This window comes from Pelodiscus sinensis, chromosome 21 (genome assembly GCF_049634645.1).
Source record: "Pelodiscus sinensis isolate JC-2024 chromosome 21, ASM4963464v1, whole genome shotgun sequence".
Lineage (NCBI taxonomy): Eukaryota > Metazoa > Chordata > Testudines > Trionychidae > Pelodiscus > Pelodiscus sinensis.
Window position 1 is genome coordinate 9,070,005 of NC_134731.1, and position 16,856 is coordinate 9,086,860.

Consider the following 16,856-nt stretch of genomic DNA (forward strand, 5'->3'; position numbering starts at 1 on the left):
TAAAAGCTTTTACTGCTGTGCATATTTCTGGGATGGTTAAAATTGGTTCCATTTTAACTGGAACTTGTTAAATTTCAAACAAGCACCATCATGCATTTTTCCCATGCGGCCCCTCACACTTGGGAGGAGCTGCCTATAAATATCTGCAAAACTACCTCATTATCGTCCACCAAATCCTTCCTAAAAGCTTCAGAAAACTTGGTAAGAGGCATCTAGACTGCAGAGACCACTGGTTATTACTATGCTGACCAATCTCACCTAATTATGCTTCCTCCGAGAGTCTATCTGTATGGACCTGCTGTCTCGTATCTTACATGGAGACTAAACTCTTCGGGACAGGGACGGTCATTATTCCACGTTTGTACAGCGACTGCCATCATATAGTGCCTCTCTGTGAGCAGAGGGGCCAACAGAATTGCTGGACCCCTGGACAAAATGGGGGGGCCAACTTCATAATCCAGGAAGGGAGCAGCCAGCTCTGAGTGCCGCCTGGACTACGCTGCACTCCCCCACTCCGCAGCATTTCTTCTCATTTTTTCCATCCATGTGCGGAATAAATGATGTTATGTGCACCACCCGTAGAAACACAGGTTGTGGGTGCTGCGAGCGCTCTCTTAATTAGCTGAGTAGCATTTGAATCTCTTCTGGGTGGCCACCCAAGCACTCAGCTTACGGGGAACAGCGTGAGCCATGCTTCAGCACTGCCTAGACCCGGTGATTTAAAGAACCCAGTGCTCTGGCCACTGACACAGTAGCAGCAGTGGCAGCCGGTAGCCCCAGGCCCTTATGAATCGCCAGGCCCTGGGGCAGTTGCCCCTTTACTCCTCCCTGTTGGTGGACCTGTCTGTGAAGAGGATCCCAGGTGCTGCTGCAATACAATAACATAAATAACATGTTTGGGCTAATACTAATACTCCCCTGATTTTTAAAAGGAAACACTCACCGTGCTTTATCAGTAGAGCCCTGCAAATCCGTGGATATCTGCTTTGTATCTGCATCAGTGAACGTGGATATCACCCGATCATTTTTGCAGATACAGGTGCAGATGAAAATACCAGTTTGATATCCGCGCAGGGTTCTACTTATCGGTCCTTTTTCCTGGAGTTTACCCATTTCATTTTTAATGCCTGATGTGTCATCTATTTTTCCGGATACATTTTTATTATTATTCACGATCTGCTTAGAAATGCATCTCTCAAACTTTTGGGGCATGTGAAATGTGAATATAGGGAATTGTTTGCAAAAGCCAGATGGATCTTTGCCGTGAGCCAAACCTAATGTCTGGATCGAAAAGCTTCACTAGAGCTTGGCATTTTCAAAATGCTAAAAAAATTAGGTCAGACCAAAGCCAGCGGGGTTTTTTTTTTTTTTTTAATTGTGGACCAACTTGGTTCAAACTGAAATTGAAAAAACATTCATTTTGGGCCAGTTGAAACATTTTTTTTTTCATTCCCACCATTTTGGAATAAAGTCATTTCAATTGAAACATGGAAAAAAACACATTCAGGTTTTTTTTCAGACGTTCAGACAATGAAGTGAAATCGACATGAATTCGCAAAATGTCTTGGTGTCGTCTAATCTGTATGTTTTGCCCCTCCCCAAAAAAGCTTTGGCCAGAAAAATTCCACTCAGCTAGAGCTATAGTAAATTCCTATCCTCTGTGGACCAGGTGCAAAGGAGAACCAGAATTACACATTGGCCACCAGGTTACTATGTGTGTTGTGGTGTGCGTGTATGTATGTTACACACACATAGTAACACACATGTGTGTGTTATGGGGAGGGGGGCACAAAAGGGAAGGGGCTTGCTTGTACAGAAACGGCTTCCCTGGTGAAACTTAGATCTTTGGAAGCTTGAAGAAAAAATAATGAATGAGCATTTTATCAACACAAATGTCATCGGCAGCGAAAAACAAACAATGATCCACCCACTGTGCTACTTTACAAGGCATTCAATCAATAAAATGAGAACGAGCTTGTGTCAGGTTTATTGGCTGGGTTCAAAATGTGCATCACACGTCCCTACCTGGCGGGGAAGGCTCTGGTCAGGGGAAAGCTATGCCTTTGACTCATGGCAGCTGGGATTTTTTTTTACCCCCCCTTCCCCCTCCCTAACCCTACAATGCTTCATTGTTTAACATGGGCCTCCTCGTGTGAAACTACAAAAAAAAAAAAAAAAAGTCTTGTTTGTTTTGCCCGCTGGGCCCTCTTATCTTATCGACTTTGGAGCTACAATAGGCCAGGTGTACTCACCATTTTACCATCAGGGGAGAGTAAATTGTGGCCCGGGTCCAACCCTGCTGGAGAAACCTGCTGTAGGACGGACTGGCTGGTGGTCACCATGGCATTGTTGCCATGGTGACTGATTGTCGAAGAGGAAGTGACCTCACTGTTCCCCTGCTGGCTGTATCGGACTCCTGCAAAAAAAAAAACAAAAAAAAAACAACAAGGCCACGGGCAGTGTTTAATAACCCTCATCTGCCATACAGTCGTAAAGCACGTTCATGATGTTCGGCAAGTTCAAAAAAGCAGCAAAACCACCGTCAGCAGGAGAGAGGCAAAGGACATTATCATGGCGTCTAGTTAAAATAAAATAAAAATGAATGACACCAGGGATCAAAATCTCCCAATACTGTACTATCAGAGACACCTGTGACCCAGGCAGCTAAGAGAGTTCATGGTCTTGTTGCTAGTCCCCCTTGTGCGTTTGCCAAAACACCAGACCTCATTAATGGTGTGGGGTTTTTTTTTATAGGCACGACACGAAACCGGCTCAAGGAGGGTCTAGATTCCTAACACTCCAAAGCTCACAAAGGCGGTGCTCTTCAGAGCCAGAAATTTGCTTTGGGCCTAGTTTTAATCTTCCCCATAGCCTGAGAACACTGTATCTCCAACCCATGCATCACCGAGTTGGGAAAAGACCAGGTTCCATTGCATCTGAACCTACTGTGTTTGGGACTAGGGAAGGGTGAGTATAATTGAATAACCGTTTCATAGACAAGCTGATGCTTATCAGTGAACTGTCTTGGTTACATGCAGCTGGCTCCCTGGGAGATGGCTTTGCTGCGGCTCGGAGCCGGGCAGACAAGGGCTGACTGATGGGGGGAGGTTTTGCTGCCGCAGCAAGGCCACCTCCCCAGGAGCCAGGCTGCAGAGCCCGCAGCGCGGGTAACCGTGTAACCGCTGAGATTTTCTGTGGTTACACAGTTACCCTGTTACATGATTTTTAACAACACTACTTGGGGCAGAGGGAAAGTGCAGGGGTAAGTTTGGGGATGGTTCATCTCTCTGACGACTGACAATAAGAGCAGTGGGAGCAAGACATTGGGAAAAGGACTTGAAATCTTTTGCGCCTTGGTTCTGCTCATTTGTGTTTTCTGTATCACTTACAGGCTGTGTCTCAGAGCGGTTTTGGTTCGTTTTCGGTTTAATTTCTCCAACCTGGTTTGAATCAATTTAATTTGCTTAGCATTAGCTTTCAAACCTCTCCGTTTGATGGCACGGATGTAGGAATTCTGAAGTAAAAAGACAGGACTGTCTGGGCTGCTCATTCGCATCCATAATGTTCCTCTATCTAGTAAACAGTTATTCCATAACCATCTTAGAGTCGGACTACAGTGGTCTGAGAACATTTTGAACTTTGGGATGCACAGAATCTGGTGCTACACACTTAGCCAGAATTGGGGAATGGTTTCTCCGTCTTCCTAAATTCAGTTTAGCGCAAAGTTTCCAAGGTGCCCTCAGCCAGACCCTCATAACTGCACCTGCAATTTGGGTTTCAGGATTATTTACCTGTGCAAATCAGACTGTGAGTATCTTGCCACCCACCATTTGTGAATGGAAGTGCTGTTCCTAAGTGGAAATGCAGCATTTTGCATGCAAAAACCCAGCCACCAAATCGCAGAGAGCACATGTACGCCACATTGCTTTAAAATATGCTGCCCTTGTTGGAGTTGGATTTGCTTTTACACCACCTGTTCCTTTAGGTTACCAACTACTCTGCAGTCACCCCATGTATTGCATTAGATCAGTGACAGAGGAATGAAAGCTCAGAACATACACAACACTGTTTAAGCCTGTCTAATTGCACTTTGTTCAACGTGTATTTGTTGCTGGGCCGAGAGGCGTTTCAAGGTTGTAAAATTCTTGATGGAGAACTTTTGTACAAGGGCCACCTTTCCGCAGATGTTTACAACCTGCTCCCCTCCCCGCTCTTGGAAACAGTAAAAGCTAGAAACAAGAGAGAAAGTACACAATGCGAGCTGACAGGCTGGCATGCACCGAGGAGTCAAAGGCCCTGACGTTTATTTTACTGTCAAAGTTCTGTCCCCAAATGGGTTGCAAACACAACCTCAGCAGAGAAGGCCAAAGTTAGTCAAGGGGAGCACATGGAAAAACAATGTCACTTCTGATGGAGTCACAGCTTCTGTTATTTAATTGCAGACTGGACGGCAGGCCTTGGGACTAAGAAGCCCAAGTACTCACCTTCGATTCCCCTGCAGCCAGTTTTAATGTCAAGAAACATTTTTAATTGTAATGTTTAGGGTTAGGGTTGCCAGATGGCTTCGGAAAAAATACCGAACAACAACAACAAAAACAACATGCCAGGAAAAAAGTTTATTGAGCAAAAAAAGAAAAAAAAAACACCGTGGCCCCTTTAAAAAAACGTGGTGAGGCTTTGGGGCCCTAACAGGCTGCCAGTGGCCACCTGCCATCTTGCCTTCCTGTGCTGAGCCAGACAGCTCTCCTGCAGAACCCAGTAAGCACTAGGGTTGCCAAGCTGCCTCCATATTGAGCTGGACAGCCGTGGATTTTTGTCTCCTGGCCAGGAAAAAATCAGAAAGTACCGGACATTTTAGGCATCCAGTATTTTCTGAATTTTTTTACTAGACAGGAGGTGAAAATACCAGCCTGTCCAGTTCTATACCGGACACCTGGCAACCCTAGTCCTGGTGCCAAGGTTGGCCCCCTAGAGACAGAAGGCAGCAACAGTGCAAGATTCACCAGCATGTTCTAGACACCCTCCCCAAGAGTGGGCCATCTCTCAGGGTGAGAGCATTCTGTTAATTCATCTCTTGGTCTTGTTATCTCAGGCCCTGGTCCTGAGGTGAGATCTGTGTAGATGTACCCTACCACCTTCCAAGAGCACCACTGGCCCATCCAGTCTATACCCATCAACGATCCAGTCTGAAGTTAACACAATGTGTCAGTATACATAATTTGTCTAAAAAGCCCCTGCACTGATAACCATAAGACCTGTGGTATGTCGCGGGAAGGCATCTACAGCAGATTACAAATAATTAACTAAGGAAACCCACTGGAAACAAAAGCCTCCTTTACAAAGCCACCTTGACAAATGCAGCATAAAAGCCATTAACTATAAACAGTCAAACACCACATATAACCAGCTGGTTTAATGCCCTCTCTTGGTAGAATGAAGTGACTGCTTGTGAAAGGGACAGGACTGACAGCCCTGTGGTTTCACTGCCTCTGCCTGTTCACAAAACAGATACAGCATGAGCTGCAGAGATGCAACGGCCTTGCCATTGTGTGAAGACAGAAGACCATGTCTTCACTAGGGGGGAAGATTGACACAGCTACGATCAATCTTTTGGAGTTTGATTTAGCGGGTCTAGTAAAGACCCACTACATCAAACTCAGAGGGCACCCCTGTTGGTGCTGGTACTCCTTCTCCTGCGAGGAGTAAGGGAAGCCAACAGGAGCAAACCTCCCACTGTGGAGACGGAGGGGAAACTCAAATTAAGGTCCGTCTACCCAACCCCAGCTATGGTGTTGGAGTATCTCAATTCAACCTTCCCCTTTAGTGTAAACCTGGCCTGAGAGGATCAAGAAACTGGAGAGAGACCACGAGGGGATCTGACAGCCAAGTCGGGCCCATAGACACTTCCAGAAGGGACAGGGACAGGCAGCCAGCCCTTAGAGCAGAGCTGGGCAACCTGCAACCCAGCAGGGTTCTACGTGTGGCCCACGAGACTTTTTGTTTGCCGTTGCCTGTGCCCAGGGTTGCCGAATCCTGCTGGTTTTCGTCCGCGTCGTTTTCTTCTACCCGTATTACAAACGTGACACACCCTTAAAGCAAAGACATGGGACTGAGGTACATGCTGACTTGCACACAGAATTGCGGCTGAGAGAGCCGTGCACTCCCTCTGCATCCCATAAAAGCGCTGCTACATTCAATCAACCCGCCCTGCAAATTCTAGGTACGCAAGCACTCTCAGCAAAACTGCCTTGGTTACAACAATCTTGCAGCCCACTGAGATGAAGGAGGCCCACTCATGCGGCTCACTCATTAATCTAGGTTGCCCCTCACTGTCTTAAGAGTGCGTGGTACTCGGTCTCCAGGTGCCACTGCTGTAGTAGCGGCGGTGGCAGCTGGGAACCCCAGGCCCACTAAAATGGCAGAGCTGTGAGGCAGTTGGCCCTTTGGCCCCCACCTACCAGTGGACCACCAACTCCTCCACACAGGCCACTACAAGCTTTTAGATGGGATGAATATTGATAACATATCATCTTTCATTGCCACGAATCCAGACAGGGTTTTACAAACACCTTTGAAAGGCTCCAAGTTAGACCTAGGTAAATTTTTTTCAGTCAAACATTCTCCCATGCATACTTATACACATAAAATCCAGGTTCAGGTCACCCACAATATTTTGCAAATTCATGTCAAATTCACCAAATTGCTTTGACTGATGACAATCATTTACAAAACAAAACAAAACAAAAAACCTTAAGCCCCAAGACATTGAAACATTGGGACATTTTCAAGATGAAGTTCATAATTCAAAAAGACTTTTTGCTTCATAATGCGCTTCACTTTCATTTCAAATGTTTTAAAAACCTCTTCAACTAAACAAAACATTTTGTTTTTCAGTCCAACAAAATATACTGTTTGCGCTGTCATTTTTTGGGAGCTTTTTTCAATAAAACAAAACTGAAAATTTTTTAAAAATCATTTTGAGTTAACAGTAAATATTTTCCCCTCTATTTTTCAGAAGGGCCAGCAAGCCAAAACAATCCATTATTTGTACAACTCTGCTCAGACTCATTACCAATCTATCCCACCACCAATCTACCTACTTATCTACCTTCCTTTCTTGCTTAATGACCCTGTGTACCATAAGGGCTGCAATTGGGAACTATGGACAAATTGTAGGGCAAGATATCTGCAGCTTTGTCATGACATGTCACAGCCTCATATGATGGCTACACAACCTCACAAATCCTGAACCACACAGATAATGAAGTGACAAGGATCTGTGGACATATCAGGCTCTTAATGTGGGAAGGAGCTAAGGAAATCACAACTGTCCTAAGCATTTAGGGCAACTCACTGGCAGCCCATGTAAATTAGAAAGATTTCCTACAGTACACATGGATGGTCACCAGCGTTCCCTCAAATTTTTCCACTTATGTGAAGAATAAATGTTGTTCATGCACCTTGCAAGTGCATATGTGCACCACCAAGAGCAACACATGCTACCAGAGACAGGTGGCTGTGGATGCTCTAATAATCAGCTGGACATCATTTGACTCTCTCCTAAGTGGTCGCCCAAGCACTCAGCTTACAGGGAACACTGACAGCTGCTGCCCAGGTTGATTGCCAAATCTAAAATGTTCAGTGTGGTTATGCATCAAGTGACAGTGATTTATACACAGCTCTGCACTAGCTGAACTGCCTGAGGCCACAAACTCAGCCTGGAAACCTAGTGGATTTCTCTGTGAAACTTCTGATACTACAATTTAAGGAGGGTGGGGGGGAGAAAGAAAGATAATGGGGTGGTTGGGGATGACAAAGGGAATTACACAAACTTCACCAGAAATTTGAAACAGTTTCATGCTGGTCATTATTTCAGCCACAGGGAGATAGGCCCAAACAAGTTAAAGAGACTAGGGTGGCCAGATGGTTTCAACAAAAATACTGGACATACTTGTCTTTACATCACAATCTACATTACATCTTATTTAGAAAATACCGGACACTTATATTTTCTCATTAATATTTTCTCAATTTGTTTCCCGAACAGAAAGCTCAAATACTGGACTGTCCAATTCAAAATGGGGACACCTGGCAACCCTAAGAGAGACTGATGCAGAAATTGGCGGGTAAAAATCTAAGAACAACACTATCATTAATGGCTCCTGCTGGCCTTAAAAATGTATGAATCAATGGGGGTGAAAGAAAGAACAATGAATGATGGCAGACTATAATTATCTGATATGACACATTCACTGAAGGATTCCAACGCACTGTAAAAATAGCCTAGCAATGTAGGGTTGGGAGGGAACGCTAGAAGTGATCTAGTCCATCCCTACCCGCCAAGGAAGAACCAAACTGACACATCCGCACCTACGCACCACTGAATTGCAACCACCTCTGGAGAGAATCAAAATGATTCTTCAAACAGTGCACAACAGATGCGGACAGGATGAACACGGAAAGGCCTCTCTTTTTCTTTCTAAGTTCAACATCAGCTGATTAAATATGTTGAACATTGAAGACTCCTCCTGTGGTGACTTTGGCTGCTGATTTCCCTCAGAAACTCTCCCATCCCTGATAATGGAAGAATGTTCTTTGGCAGGTAGACATTTGCCAGCCCGAGTGACTGTCCCAGCCACGAACAGGGTAAACATTACTCAACTAAAGCACTGTCACACGCATTCTTGTCTTGTATTCCTAACCTCATGCTAAGTGTGTTCCAACTTCCTTTGGGTCAGAAAATCTGACAAATTATTTAAACAATGGGGGGGGGGGGGAGATAAAGCCAAGGGGGGAGGCCAATATTAAAATCTAGGCAGCGCCTGTTTTCTTTAGTAGGGAGCAAAAACACAATTTGGTTCCTTATGGTTTCTATAAACATTTCTCTAAAAACCTGTGACATTTTATAGAGAGAGAGTATCTTTCTAGAGATTTAAGCAGCATAATAAAATGCTGCAGTAGGGATATTTATTCTCTGTTAAATGCTGCACGTTTTTTTTCAATCTCTATTAAATAAAGTAGAGTTTTCCCACAAGTACTGATTTCTGCTACAAACACAAAAATCACAAAATATCCAAACCTGGGGTTCAAAAATCAGGAGTCAGCCCTCCCTACCAGATGCGATTGTCTTAAAAAATTCTATTTTTTAAAATGATGCATTTGGGGTTCTTTTTATTTGCCTTCTGGTTTTTGAGCCTTTAGAATTCGTATTTTCAAGCCTTTGTCTGCCCCTCGGGGGGAAAGAAGTTTTGTTTAAATGAAAAACAAAACAAAACGTGGAGATTCTCACATAATCCCGTAACTCCAGGTGCTGGGGTTTTAAACAAAACACCAACTAAGGTGAAACTTAGGATAAAATAATGAGAGTTGGAAACACTGCCTGGAAAATCCGTGAGTCGGAAGAAAAGATGGTCGTCTTGACATTCATGCTTTGTGGATTATTTTAAGATAGGTTCAAGGTTCTACAGCTTGATCAATTTCAGGGAAATAGCAGCATGGCGAGGAAGCAAGTCATTGCTAAGATTTGCTAACAAGGGTGATACTTACTGGATAAACAATTAACCGATGACATCACTAGTAGTATTAAGTCTACCTAGTTCAGTGGTTCTCAAACTTTTATACCGGTAAACCCCTTTTACACAGCAAGCCTATGAGTGTGTTCCCTCTTATAAACTAAACACACCTTTTTATATGTAACACTTTTATAAATGCTGGAGGTGAAGTGGGAGTGATGGGTTGAATCACAGAAGCCTCCTTTGGATTGTCCCCACGGTGTGTTGATACCTACCTACCTGTCCTCTGGGGCTCCCCTCCACCCTCTACTACTGTGCCAGATGCTCTGATTCAGTTACTCTGCAGGGGGGCTGTAACCCCAACTCTGTGCCTTGGTTGTGGCTGACCAGAGCTTCTGACCCATTAGAACAGGGTGGTGAGGGTCCCCAAAGGGCAGGAAGGTGGCTTAAGGAGCACACTACGTCTCAACCCCAGGAAGTTGTGGTGGCAGCTGACAGCCCAAGACCTCCCCTATATGATCATATTGCCACCCCCTGAGCGGTCGCAACCCGCAGTTTGAGATCCCTGGCGTAGACCAATGTTTCTCAACCTTTTTTTATAAAGTACCCCCTTTTCAAAAAAATATTATAGGTACCCCCTTTAAAAAATAATTGTAAGTCCCCCCCAGTACCTACAGTTTTCAGATGCACACAATTTTTTTTCCACCACTGCAACACATTTGTTTAAACAACTTAATCGTAGCCGGGCAGGCGATGAAATTTTTGGGTGTAAAAACTACAAAAATAATAAAGCACTGTAAAACTTGAAACAAAAATTCCGTTTTCTCCAAACTTCAGTTATGTTGACCCCAGACGTCTCTCGAGTTTCCCTGAGGGTACTTGTACCACTGGTTGAGAAACACTTGCCTAGACCATCCCCGGCACATATTTCTCTAACCCAATGGTCTCTAACCTTTTTAAGCATAATCACTTTTTGAATTTAAGTGTAATTCAGGATCTACCTCAAACCCAAACACCCTGGCTCCGCCTCCTTCCTGCCCCTTCTCCATGGCCTGGCCCCTACTCACTCCATCTTCCCTCCCTTCCCCATCCTCACTCACTTTTATGAGGCTGGGGGGCAGAGGGTTGGGGTGTGGGGGAGGAGGATGAAGACACTGATCTTGGGCTAAAGGATTTGGAGTGTGGGAGAGGCTCTGAGCTGAGCCTGGGGCAGGAAGTTGACGTGCAAGAAGGGGTTCATGGTGCAAGCTCTGGAAGGGAGTTTGGGTGCAGGGGGACTCCGGGCTAGGGCAGGGGTTTGGGATGCAGTGGGGGTTCAGGACTGGGGCTGGGGTTTGGAATGCAGGCTCCAGCTGGGCACCGCTTACCACAGCTGGCTTCTGGGTGGTGGTGCAGGGGGCTAAGGCAGGTTCACCCCTACTCTGGCCCTGCAGCAGCACTCCCAAAAGCAGCCAGAAAACTCTCTCCATCCGTGCCCCACCTTTGCTCTGTGGAGATGGAGTACAGGGTGAGGGGAGGAGCATCTTAGCATCACCACCCCCCTCCTCTTCTTCCCATGCCCTGTTCAGCAAGCAGGAGGCTCCCAAGGGTGAGGACACCTCCAAGGCAGAGGCCAGGAGCAGCACGGCAGTGCTGAGAAGGGGAGATGAAGTACCGGCTCTTGATGGCTTCCTGGCCAAACTTCTCAGCATCACCTGTCAAAGGCTCCAAGATCTACCAGCAGATCCCGATCTATTGGTTGGTGGCCACTGCTCTAAACCCATCCTTGTATTTGGTACGGTGCCGATTTCCCGCGATCTTCTGGAAAGCCTGAAGTCTTTGCCATCCGCGAGAAAAATCAAAAGCTCTCTGGCAAACACAGCTGCTGTTTTCTGCCCCAGAAGATAACGCTTTCCTCCAGCTATGGCTTGGGACAATGAAGGCCCTCAGAGATCTTCTGGTTCTAATCAGAAGGCATAGTTTATAGGAAAGTCGAGCTGCTTTTGGAAAGCGGGACCAATGGTTCCCTCTCCCTTCCTGTAGTTCCATAGCTTGAAGTAGCTCCGATGCAAAGAGACGTATTTCTCCCCAGACTTCCCTCTCCACTACTGCAACCTGCGACGAGAGGCACCTGCGCTTGTGCTTTTAAGATTCTTTTAGTAGAACTGTCAGGATACATAAGGGTACATCTAGACTACAGGCTTTTGTCAACAGAGGCTTTGTCGGCAGAAAGCTTCTGCTGACAAAGAGCGTCTAGACTACATCCAGATCTGTCGACAAAGCAAGCCGCTTTGTTGACATGAGAGTGTAGATGCAAAGGACAGTGTAGATGCAATAACGCCTTCTGTCCACAGAACTCTGACGACAAAAGGCGTTATTCCTCATAGAAAGAGGTTTACCAGCGCCGACAAAACTGCCGAGTTCTGTCGACGTCATGTCAACAGAACTCGGCGGTAGTGTAGATGCAGGTATAGTTTTGTCAACAAAAGTCCACTTTTGTCGACAAAACTCTGTTGTCTAGACACACCCTAAAAGTCTGTTTATTGGACCCGGCCGTAGTTTGGCCACCAATTTGCACAGCCGGCGAAATGTTGTATTGGCTTTCCCGTGTTTTCTAGGCCAGCAAGCCCAGCATCAGCACCAGCCCAACCATAATAACTTCAGCTCCTGGTGGTCTTTAATCACAGGGTTTCGTTAGACTGAGGCCATGGGGTAAGGGGCAGATTCCTTCAGTGCTAGCTCCGACACAGACGTAGAAGGAACCCAGCAAGCTGCTTTCTGCTGAGGAAGATTTGAGCAAAGGCAGCCATGGATGTTGTTTACGAGAGAAAGGTAGGGCGAGGATTTGGGGGATTCTGGACTTCACATCCAAGGGCCACCCCAGGAGAGAATCATAAACTGATTAGCAGAGTGCCCACAGCCGCTTGCATGTGTTTCTACTGATGGTGCACAACCACATCTCTTGGCGCATATAACAAAATTCATTCTGCACATGGATGGAAAAATGAGAGGGAGCACTGGTCACAGGGCTGAGATGAACCCTGTGGTGAGGAACTGTCTTGTCTCCATGTTGCTCAGGTGCATTTTACTCAGTCATCGTGTCACTCAGAACCCTGGGGCTTTGGGAGCCTTGGGCGTGGCTTTGCAATGGAAGATGGGGAGTTTCACTTGGCTTGAGATTTGGAGGGGAACATTCCACATCGCTCCAGCAATGCATTGCAGATCCCTAGAGGAGACTTCTCCTCTGAGCCACCAGGTCAGGGACTTATTCTTGCTGATCAAAGGACGAGCACGATAATCCCACACAGACGGTGATGGTCAGATGATTATTGCTTTCTGGTGCAGCCAGTGCTCTTTCTGTCCCAGGTGGGGAAGAAATACAAATATCTGCCTCTAGCACGAAGGGCAAATCTCGATTCTCTTCCTAGCCTCCTGCAGGCATCGGAGATGGTGCAGGCAGCCTAACCGCAGTGGTTCTGATGGCCTGGGGCTAGGAGAAGGGAGTCTTTATTTCATGTGCATCATGGAGCTGTGCTCTGGGGACTCCCCTCCCACCCTGGCAAACAGGGGGCAGAGATTGAAGGGCAGAGCTTCTGAATCAGTACCTATGTGGAATTGCCAGCTGAGCCAGTCTCCAGCTCCCTCCCCTCTATAGAGTTGTTCTCCAAATTTTGTGGCCTGTGGCTCACCCCGCTCAATGCAAACCTTTCCCAGCCAACCACCCATGATGACACAATGGATGCAGGATGGGTGTGGGGTCTGTCTGGGACATTGGGTGCAGGAGCTGTCTGGAGGTGGTGGGGGTCTGAGTGGGAGGGAAGGTACAGGAGCGAGGTGTATGTGAGGGGTCTCGGTGGGAGGAGGTGTGTGAAGAGGATGAGGAACGCTTACCTGGCTCCGTGCCACCCCTCCACTGTTCCAGGCACTGCCCCTTGCTGCTCCCATTGGCCACAACTCCAGCCAATGGGAGCAGCGGGGAAAGCCTCCAGATGAGCAGTTTCCTGTGCTACTGTCCCCCCAGCCAGGGGGAGGGGGAGCAGCAGTACATGAAGCTTCTTCCTCCCACCATGAGCTGGATCCGGCCCGCAAGGCTCAGGCTCGCGGGAAGCCAGCATTGGCACTCCCGCAAGCTGCTGTTGTGGGAGGGAGCTAAGTCTGAGCCAACCTGCAGGATGGCCGCAGACCATTGGGGGTCCATGGGCCATGCTTTGAGAACCACTGCTCTATAGGGAAGCCTGCAGCAGTAGGAACCTGACTACACTCTCAAGGCTGCCGTAAGGTCCCTCGCATAGAGCTCGCTTGCTCAGGACCAAGAATTTGCTATAAAACTGCTCCACAACACCTCAGGCACCACTGGAATTCCACTCTTTGGGGCCTGGCGTTTTCACCTCAGCTCCCTTCCAAGAAAGCCCAGGCGCAGAGACAGGCAGCTCTGCTCTCCTGGCTGGAGTCCCTTGGTCACATTTCACAGGGCCTGACAGCAGCATGCCAGTGCGCCTCTCGGGGTAGATTCCAGTTGCCTTCTGCGTAACCTCTCAGGTGCCCCGGTCTGTATTGAATCGGGGTCCCTGCCCTATCGCCTGCTGACCCCCTTTACGCTAACACCGCCACGTATGTAAAATCGGCACCCGGAGCCTCATTCAGTCCCCACCCACGTGTGTCAGGGGAGGGGGCTCATGCATTAAAGCACTGATCTTGCAAGGTATGGGAAAACTTTCCAATGGTCAGGGTGGTTGAGCAGTGGAATAAATTGCCTAGGGCGGCTGTGGAATGTACATCATTGGAGATATTGAAGAGCAGGTTAGACACACACCTAGCAGGGATGATCTAGATCAAGGGTGGGCTAAGGGCCCTCCGCAAGCCAGTGGATCCAGCCCGTAGCTTCCCTGCCATTCCTCCATCCCCAGGCCAATCAGGACCTGGGGCCAGGGAGTGCACGAAATCTCCTGGCCATCCCAAGAGTGCGTGGCGGCTAGAGACACACACGACTGTTTTAAAACAGCCGCATTCATCTCTAGCTGCCATGTGCCTTTGGCAGGAGAGCAGGGGGAAGCTTTGTGTGCTCCCCGCCCCCAGGCCAATCCGGGCCAATCAGGGCCTGGGGGGGTGGGAAGTGCGCGAAGTCTCTCACATCCTTCCCTGCCCTGCCTGGGGCCCGCAGCAGCTAGGGAGACACGGACGGCTGTTTTAAAACTGCCAGTCTGTCTCTCTAGCTGCTGCATGCTCTCGGGAGGGGGGTTGAGGAGACTTTGTGTGCTCCCCTGACCCCAGGCCCTGATTGGCCTGGGGGCAGAGAGAGCGTGTGAGGTCTCCTTCCACTGGGCTCCTAGAGGGAACTGCCAGCTGTTTTAAAATTGCTGGCATTTCTCTCTAGGGGACAGGGGAAGAAGGGGGAAGACTTTACGTGCTCCCCCACCCCAGGCCAATCAGGGTGTGGGGAAAAGCACAAGAAGTCTCCTGGACCCGCCCCTTCTGCCTGAGACCCCGCCCCTTCTGGGGCGGCCCCCCTTTTAAAAGTATTGCCCACCCCGGTCTAGACGGTGCTTGGTCCTGCCGTGGGGGCAGGGGACAGGACTTAATGACTACTCAAGGTCCCTTCTAGTTCTAGTGTTCCAGGATTCTAATAGAGGAAGGGAGCCTGAATAAATATCAGTCAGAGCTGGGCTTCTGATCACTTGCCCAAATAACGCAGAGAGTGAATAGCTACAGGCTTCATGAGTGTGCCTGCTTAATCAATCAAAGCTGCGTTATTCATATACTGGTTAATATGGCCCGGAAAACAGAACCGGTTGATCAAAGCTCTCCCACTCAGCTGGTGGATCAATTTTGATCATTATCATCTCACCTTCCAGGTCTGTGATCTGTCTCCCTCCAATATCCCCCTCTGCCCCATCACAGTAGTTACCAGGTGCCAGACTCCCAGAATCATCCTGCAGGTTAGCCTACGAGCTCACTTGTTCCAAGCACTCGCTCCCTCTTGTGGCCCCATTTGACCCTAACACACATGGGTTTGGGGACAGAGTGCTAGATGTGTTTGTTTGAGCCAGGTTTCTGCTGTGTGTGAGGACCTGGGAGGAGGGCAGAATGAACTTCTGAGGAGCTTGTGATTGGTAATAACTAGAGATTGTTTTGAATTTTTTTTTTTTAAACAGATAGGTGGGGCAGGAGAAAATTTACTGAAAAGGGGATCAGAAAAAAGTATTTCCCCCCTAAAAAATAGGACTTCGGAGTTAGAGGAAAGAGCACAAAAAGAGCAATTGTTACCCCTAATTGTTTTGGGTAGCAGGAATGCTGGTTCTCTCATAACTTAGAGACCAGCTGGACATTAGTTAATTGTAAATTTTGCATACTTGATTTCTTTTTCGTTTCCTGGGCTGGGACATTAATACATGGCCAGTGTAATTTGTGAGTGAATTTTTTAACTCCCTGGAAACAAAGGTTGACAATGCAAATGCTGACACAACTAGAATGCACTTTTGTTTGACACTTTCCCAGCTTCAGAAGAAAAACACCCCCTGAAACTATCGGCAGTGTCTGGTCCCCAGCCGTAACATCCTATTTTGATCAGCCCGCAATGGACAAACTAATAGGACATGCATTGTTTTGGTGATGGAGCTACCTCGATCATCACGGACAAAAGCGTTTACAAACATTTCAAAACATGAAGTAGCAGTGAAACGGGGCTGGCTATATCTTTGCTAGTGACCCTGCTTTCACTTTGAACTAGAGGGCAACAGTGGAAAACAGCTTTTCTTCCTTTCAGATTTCCAGCTTGCCAGAGAATTGAGTGAAACATTATTTGCTTTTCGGGCTGCCACTCAAATTGTCTTGAAAGTGTTAATTTTGCTTAAGTTATAGGGTGCATCGTTTATATCCATTATAAACCTGTTTATGGGGATGAGACCTTCCCATTCTGCTGGGGTCGTAAAGTTCTAATTACCCCCAATAAAAGCAGAAAGACTTCTCCCAGCACACCGTACTGACCTAGCAGGACAATGAACACAACACTAAAATATTGCAATTGCTGGGCAATGCCAGTTATAGATCTCTGGCATCAGAATCTGACATCAGAACCAACAGAAGTCGCTCAAGGCTATAAAGAGCAAGGTGTAAGAGTCACGTATAAGCTTATGTGACCAGAACCATTTGTTTATAGATAGGTCTTTAGCAGACAAAGGCAAACCACTTTTTGCGTCCAGATATTGTGATCACCACTTATATCCAAAGGAATGCAAGAGAATGCAACACATTTTTCTTTTAATACTAGTACGATGAAACTCAGGTTGATGCATTAAAGGTTACAGGGCTGGCATAGCGGCATTGGATTTCAATGGCACTATGTCTACTTACATTGCCTACCTAATA

The 16,856-nt window shown here is 47.1% G+C and overlaps 1 protein-coding gene across 3 annotated transcripts in view; it reads right to left on the reverse strand.

Annotated features, from left to right (window-relative positions):
- HNF1B (HNF1 homeobox B) overlaps positions 1 to 16,856 on the reverse strand; it is a 66,740-nt gene that overhangs the window by 18,957 nt on the left and 30,927 nt on the right. For all 3 annotated transcript variants that reach the window (XM_006138618.4, XM_006138619.4, XM_006138617.4), the window contains exon 5: positions 2,253 to 2,416. In XM_006138618.4, the coding sequence (XP_006138680.2) occupies positions 2,253 to 2,416 (164 nt within the window). The remainder of the gene's footprint in view (positions 1 to 2,252; positions 2,417 to 16,856) is intronic.